The 7,386-nt window shown below is 48.4% G+C and overlaps 1 protein-coding gene across 4 annotated transcripts; it reads left to right on the top strand.

Annotated features, from left to right (window-relative positions):
* The first annotated feature begins 1,875 nt into the window (after window positions 1-1,875).
* TSSC4 (tumor suppressing subtransferable candidate 4) lies at window positions 1,876-7,080 on the top strand. 4 transcript variants are annotated; one of them, XM_063398167.1, is made up of 4 exons: window positions 1,876-2,786; window positions 3,161-3,290; window positions 4,131-4,203; window positions 5,227-5,441. In XM_063398167.1, the coding sequence occupies exons 1-4, from the start codon at window positions 2,135-2,137 to the stop codon at window positions 5,302-5,304; spliced, it is 933 nt and encodes a 310-aa protein (XP_063254237.1). In that variant the 5' UTR covers window positions 1,876-2,134; the 3' UTR covers window positions 5,305-5,441. The 4 variants fall into 4 exon arrangements, with proteins under 4 accessions (XP_063254237.1, XP_063254236.1, XP_063254234.1 ...); XM_063398166.1 differs by having other exon boundaries at window positions 2,020-2,810; XM_063398164.1 differs by lacking the exon at window positions 4,131-4,203 and having other exon boundaries at window positions 2,663-2,786; window positions 5,227-7,080.
* The last annotated feature ends 306 nt before the right edge of the window (window positions 7,081-7,386 follow it).

The raw sequence follows: 7,386 nt of genomic DNA, 5'->3' as shown, positions 1-7,386 counted from the left end.
TTCCTTTTTGCCTGCAGGAAAACATTGCTTTCCCATCCCACCTCCCTTCAAGAGCTCCAGCATCAGCCGCATGTGGCCACATCTGAGTAACTCCCACACTCCTTGCAGGAGTGCATGTTAAAATGTGCATCTTATTGCACCATCTGGCTTGCAGGATCTGGGTGGCTGCTGGGGAATGGCCTGCTGTTTTCCTAGAGCTGTGAGGGGAGGGACCAGCTGTCCCTGCCCCAGGCACCCACCCCAGGCTCCGAGGGCAGGAGCAGCAGCAGGAGACTGCCAGGGAGCAGCAGAAACACTTACTGGATGGGGCCAGAGGACAGATTTATTTGCAGGAAAGGAGCATGAGGCGCCTGTGCATTTTCACATGTCACCCCCACACACAGGGACGTGCTGCCTTCCTGCAGACACACGGAGCCATCCCTACAAACGAGCGGCCCCTCGGAGCCTGCACGCTGGATACAGCCCGCTCATTTGGACGATGGCCTGTGCTGCAGCTCAGTTCCACCTTCCAGCCCCCTCTTCAAGCCACCTTAGTTCAGGCCAAGGGGAAAACACTTTACCATCTGTCGGTCTTCAGACTCTGACTCATTATTTTTATTTCAGCTGTCACCAAGCAATAGCGAAAGTCCCAACACACCAGCATTTCCACTGCTGCAAGCTGCCTTGTCCTCAGCCACCAGAGGATGAGCAGCTCAGCCTCAGTTCTCTGCTGCGTGAGATACTAAATATCACAGATTCTATCACAGAATAGGCTGAGTTGGAAGGGATCCACAAGGATCATCAAGTCCAACTATTAAGTAGGGATCCACAAGGATCATCATGTCCAACTCTTAAGTAAATGGCCTGTAGAGTGAGCAAACCCACAGCCTTAGGTTTTATTAGCACCATGCTCTAAACAGCTGAGCTAATTTCATGAATAAATAAAACAGGAAAGAGGAAAAGAGTACATTCAGGTTCCTTTTTCATCAATGCACACAGCATCCAGGCAAAAAGTGAGGACTTGTAGCATCTAGAAATGGAGACATGGCCTTGCCCCTGAAGGCACCCACATCCACAGGTGACAGAGACACTGGAGGTGGTGTTGCACTCTCCTACCTACCCTCTCCTACCCTCTCCTCTCCTACCCCTTTAAGCCCCTAACAAAGAACCAAGGTTCAAAACATTGGCTGCACCAGTCTGTTGCCCTGCCTGATATAGGGTTAAACAGACTATAGTTTGCTGTGTCACTGCCTGTCTCCACTCTTACAGAAATGGGACATGCCACTCCACATCCTTTTTAATGCCTGCTCCCTATTAAGCTCAGAGACTCTCTCCTGCTGTCTCCCCAACACCCTAGACCGTGTTACACAGCACTGGCAGCCTTTACTCAGGTTTACTCTTCCTTTTGTTTGCCTGTTTACTGCTCTCCTCCTTTCCATTCCTGCTCACCTGCTACAAGATCCATGTTCTCCTTTCCTCCCTCTGTCTGGATACCCATTTGAATGCCTGTGACTGTACTACCATATGCATATACATAAAAAAATAATAGGATCACCAAGTGGGAAAACACCTTTAGAGCTGTTCTAAAACTACAGCACGACTCCAGCTAGATGGAAGACATTTTGCAATAACCTCATCACTGCTGCCAAGTGCATTCCAAACACAGACCTTGTGTCATAAATTACCGTAATTAGCAACACTCCAGCAAGCAAAAGTATGTCTTTAAAAACTGAGGATGCATACGAAGTGGCTGCAGTTTATATTACGGATGAGTCACGGTGAGGCCCAGCTTGAAGGGAGACGGTGAAGCCTCTGCAGCCACAACATTGCTTGGCACAACCCCCCGGCACGACAAACCCTTTTTCCTAAACAGAGGGAAAACAAGCTGAATAGTGGAGCCTCTTGGGAAATGTATTTGCAGTGAAATTTTGAACTTTTTGCTGAAATAAGGGGAAAAACAAAAATCAAGCCTCTTTGGCCACTGCCAATAAAACATTTTCAGACAGAGCTCCACTTCTTGACACACGCACCAAAAATGTTCTTCTAGGCCAGAGAATGGAAACTTTTTTTTTTTTGGATGGACAGTAGTTTTAATGCCTCAAGTGACTTGGGGTTTTCTGGTTTAAGAATAAACACGTAAGAGAGAAAAAAAATAATGAAAATAAATAAAACAAAACAAAAAACTTCGGATGTGTTCGTGGTGGCCAAGCCCTGCTTTTCGATGAGAACAAAAGCTGTGACACGGGGCTTTTTTCCAGACTGCGACTGCGGAAGGCGGCGGCGGTGCCGTGCCTGCCCCTCAGGGCGCCGGGCAGCGCCGGGGCGGCACCGCGGCTCTCCGGAGTGCACGGGCGAGCCCCGCACCGGGCCCAGCCCCGAGCACGGCCCCGCACCGAGCCCCGCACCGAGCCCCGAGCATGGCCCGCACCGAGCCCCGCACCGAGCCCCGCACCGAGCCCCGAGCACGGCCCCGCACAGGCTGCGAAATGTCGGCGCTGCGGTGCGCCCTGGGAGCTGTAGTCCCTCCGCTCAGCACCGCTTGGCCCCGCTCCCCGGCTCGCAAAATGTCCCCCGCCGAGGGAAGGCGGCCGCCTACAACTCCCAGGAGGCCCGAGAGAGGCGGAGCGGGAAGGGGAGGGAAGCTCCGGCCCCTTCCGTGCCTCTGTCCCCGCCGGGAGTTGTGGTCCTGGCGCCGTCGTGGCCGCTCCGTGGAGCCTGGCAGGGACTCGGTGTCCCGGCGCGCCGCGGGCCGTGGGCGGAGGGGCAGAGGCGGGCAAGGCGGGCAAGGCGGGCGGCTGCTGTGGAAGGTGTTGGGGCCGTGCGGTGTCGGGGTACGGGGCCTCCCCATTCCATGTTCTCCCCTCCGTTCCCCGGCGGTTCGCGCTGTGTGCCCGGCGGGTGGCGGTGCCCGGGGTGCAGGGCCGGCGAGGGCCGCGTGTGGTGCGGGCGGTTCGCACCCAGCAGCTTCCCGGGCCGCGAAGGGCGCCGGGGCCGGGGCAGCACAGCCGGGGTGGCACCGTGACCCTCCCCTCCGCGGGGCGAGTGTTCCTTTCCCTGTTCCTCTTCCCTGTTCCCTGGCGTGGGGCCCGAGGGGCTGTGTGGGCGCTGGTGCGGTGCTCTGCGCTGTGAGAGCAGGCCCGTGCCCGGGTTTGCGGTGACTGAGGTCTCCGTCCCCCCGCAGGAGGCAGCAGGAGGACGCACAGAGCCTGTCTGAGCAGCACCAGCATGGAGCAGCCCACTGGGAACCTTCCCGTGCAGAGAGAAGTCATCCTTGCCCAGTCGTGCTATGGTCATGACACCATAACAAACCTGTGAGTGAGTCCGGTGTGCTGTAAGGGCCAGCATGTTTGGCCACTACCTTTGTTAAGGCTAAAATGTCTCCGTAGGAGCAGAATTTCTCCTGTGTAAGTGCCCTCAGACAAGAGATGCCCATGATGAACGCTTCTATTGCCGTCTGAAAACAGCTATTTTATTTAATTATGCACTTCAAGGCCTTCTCTGAGTTGTAGTCGTTTCTTTTCATTTCATTTAGTTTCTGTTCTGAAACTAAGCAGAACTCTATCATTTTAAGAAGATTACTTCCTGCTAGGGGTTACATGGAGGGCAGTGTTTTCAAAAGCAGCCGTCAGATCCTTTCTGTCAAAGACAGCCAGCCTTGACATGGCACACAGCACTGCTCTGAAGGTTCTCTGTGGTTTTTCTTCATGAAAATCTGGCCTTAACTTTGAATATGACGTTTCTTTGAAAACAGAAGTTTGTGTTACCCGTGGTCTTAATACTTAGCAGCACTTAATGTTTACAATGTATAACTATTATTTTTGTGACTTCTTAGCTGCATTTAATAGTGTTTATTTAGTACTGGGTTTCCACATGTGCAAATTACAGCTTGAATTTTTTTAAAACCTCTCTGCCGTTCTACAGGATAAAGTTGGCAGTGTGAATGTGGAGACTAGGTAAATATAGTGGTGCCTGCCTTACTAGGCTGTGTACTGTTCTTCTGCCAAAAATTCAATAATATCTGCAGATATTTATACCACCATGAGTTTGTGTCAGATTTAGAACCCAGTTCTGCAGCTTTGGATGATTCAGGGGGACGGAATTATTTTTAAAACTACATTTCCAGTATCATGATGGAAATGTTTGTTTTCTAGGCTGGAAGTGCTGAGATCTTTGGTGGCTTTAACTGACCCTCAGGAGGGGAAGCTGACTCAGTCTCAAGAGAAAGTGAGTGACTGACAGACTTTCCATGTCTGTTTACTGCATCGGTTCAGAAGAGCCCATAATTAGGTAGTCAAGCTTATTCTAAGAATATGTTAGAACTGTTTCCATAATTCACGTGAGCTGAACCAAAATGTGTGTCTGCACCAGCTCTATTTCTAATTGCCCAGCAAGGGGTAGCTTGATCATTGACCACCTGAATTCAGCGAGTTTCCCTTCAAGCAGGTGGCACTGTCAGGTATCCAGCTGCTCCTGAAAGTCAGGCTTTAAGTCACGCTGTCATTTACTGACTGAAGGGCCAGCTCTTGCAGGCCTGAGGTTGCCACCTCTCCTAGTTTCCATGTGTGATTAGTTTTCTTGATCCAGTGGGGTTGATTTCTTGACCTGGCTTGTTTTCTGATTCCTGGAATCTAGTAATGACTTGAGACCTTAAAGCCAAAGGAGTGGAGCTTTGACTTTATGCCACGTTAAAGCAGACTTGAAACAGTGGCCCTGATATTTTTGTGGGTTTTCTGTCACTGATGGGGATCAGTGATAGTGACCTTTGTAATAGGCAATTGGGACAGCAGGTTCAGTGCTAATGCAATGAGGATTGTACTGGCCAATTCAAAGTGAGAAATCGGATGTGTTTTTGTGGATTTTTACAGTGTGAATAAACACGTGGTATAATATGCAGAAATCATTGCTGTCTCTTGGAAGATGTATAAAGACAGCTTCGGGGGATTCAGATTAACTCAAGAGCTTTGTGTTCATCTTTTAGTAATTGGACCTGATGTAACCTGTAATGAAATTTGGTAGCATTACTTTTACTTACTTCATATTCTTGTATTCAATCTTGTGTAAATCTTCAATTTTAATGTGCATTCATTCCTTAAATAATGTTTTCATTTGAAGCAAAATTGCTTAGGAATCCCTAAAGCACAGCTAACTGTTATATTGCAGTTATAATTACTTTGCATGACACAGAGTGATGGTCTCATTCTTGGTTCTCATTTCACAGTTAAGTTTTTATGCTCTTTTGTATTCTAGGCACTAAACTCGCTGGGCATTTGGAAAACTGTATTTAGAGTTGTTCCTGGGCCTACATCAAAGACCTCAGTGGAGTAGCAGCTCAAAGATGGGAGACCAGGAGGCAGGTGAACCTTTTCTGGGGATAGTGGCCGATGGTGCCCGGGACTACGAAGGAGCTCTGCCCTCAGACACGGTGTCGCTCAGCGATTCTGACTCTGATGACCTGGGGCTGGCGGGTGAAGCAGAAGTTGATACAATATCTCCCGAGGAGCCATCTGTAGATGAGGGGGATTTCACATCAGGAGAGACACCCGACTCTTCAAACAGCGGTCACAGGTCTCCTGTCCAGCCGTTCCATCTGAAGGGCATGAGTTCTACCTTCTCTCTCCGTAGCCAGAGCATTTTTGATTGCCTGGAAGAGGCAGCCAAGCTGTCTGTGCCCTCCATGCCTGAAGATAATGTTGTTGACGGGAGGTTTAAGCGTCCATTGCCTCCAACCACAGTTTCAGGTAGCGTGGTCCCAGAAAACATGGGAAGGCAAGCCAGACCCGTGCAGGCTCCCAAAACCTCTCCTGCAGTGCCTGACTATGTGGCACACCCAGAGCGCTGGACCAAGTACAGCCTAGAGGGAGTTTCAGAGTCCAGTGACAGGACTAACAGGGCCGTGGCCATGGAATTTCTGTGTGGCTTGAAGAAAAGAGGGGAGCAACAGAGCTCGGCTACCCAAGATAGCTACACCCAGTCCTTCAACCAGGACCCTTCCAGCTGTGGAGCTGGGAGGATTGTCTTCACCAAACCGACTAAAAGAGGTGTTGATGGACTGGAAAAGAAAACATCATCAGGGGAGGATGATAAGAAACAGATGAAGACAGATCTGAAAGGAAAATCTCTTAAGAAGACTGATGACGTGAGGGAAGAAGATAAGGTTGAGCTGGGGCACTTAGAGAGTGGCAGTGGAAAGGCAGCAGAGGAGGAGGAGTCTATGATGGAGGGGGACCAGAACACAGAATATAAACCTGATGCAAGGCTTAGTGATGCAGGTGAAGAGCCATCGCTGGGACCAGTTGGATTCCACTGCAGTAAGAAGAAGAGCAGGAAAAATTTCCGACCTAAAGTGGAGGATGAAGGGGAGGAGGAAGAATCCTGAAGGATGAAGCACATTGGAGACATCCCAGGACTTGTCTTGTTCATTTTTTTCTCTTTTTTTTTTTTTTTTTTCTGGTCTGAAAACCACGTGATAGCTTTTTGTCCAACAATTTGCATCATAGCTACCAAGAATGTTTTATATTGTTAGGAATTAAGCTACCTGAAATAAACTCCAGACTTTTTGCTTATGAGAAGTCCATGGGCACAGGGTAATTGCATCCTGGCAGGAGAGAATCAAGTGTGCTTTGTTTGCTCAGACAGCTCCCTGGTCTTGCTCTGGAGCTGAAGTATCCAAAGAAACAGAAGTGTTAGCTAAAAGGCTGCAGGACTTCCTAGTATCTCCCAGTTTTGGAATAGTTCCCAAATCCTGTGGAATCCTGGAGAAAAGGTGATAAGCTCATTATGTAGAGATTTTTAAACAATGAAAATAAAACCTAGTCTTCCGCTGGATGTGATTTCTTCTGGCCCTGTCCCAGGAAGGAAAACCCTTTAACTTCCTTGTTTAAAAACATCCATCTCTCATTGCTGTTAAGGGTGAAAGCAGAACAGTGGTTTCATAGTTATATGATGTGATGGTCTGCACCTTTGCATGTCCTTTCCAGGAAGTGCTACTTCCATATTGATTCTGTATGTGGATTGGGGTATTTGTGGGAATGAGGTATTTATACCACAGCTGGACATTTTTTTTGTTCTATGTGATACAATAAACTTTTGGTTGTAACTTGATTTCATCTCCAAACCATGCTGAGTAATGCAGCTGTAGGAGTTTTACTAAACATTTTATTTGATTTCAAAACTGTCTTGAAAACTTTTTAAAGTGTTACTCTAACTTTGCCATCTTGTTAACTTCTTCAAGTCTTATAGATGCTAAACCTCACATTTTTAATGTTTTCAATCATTTCACAATGTATAATCCCCTCATGGGATGAGTCATCTCATACAATGAATCACATTGTAAGGAATGTCAAATATAGTGGGTTTTTCCACAGTGTTAGCAAATTTAATAAATAAGGTTGAAAGATTAAATTCTTT

The sequence above is a fragment of the Prinia subflava genome, chromosome 5 (assembly GCF_021018805.1).
Source record: "Prinia subflava isolate CZ2003 ecotype Zambia chromosome 5, Cam_Psub_1.2, whole genome shotgun sequence".
NCBI classification, from domain to species: Eukaryota; Metazoa; Chordata; class Aves; order Passeriformes; family Cisticolidae; genus Prinia; species Prinia subflava.
The sequence above is the reverse complement of the archived record's forward strand: the minus strand, read 5'-3'. Positions and strand labels throughout refer to the sequence as shown.

Bases quoted from the DNA above. Each gene is read 5' to 3' on its own strand.
- TSSC4 (XM_063398164.1), top strand. From the start codon at position 5,315: ATGGGAGACCAGGAGGCAGGTGAACCTTTTCTGGGGATAGTGGCCGAT.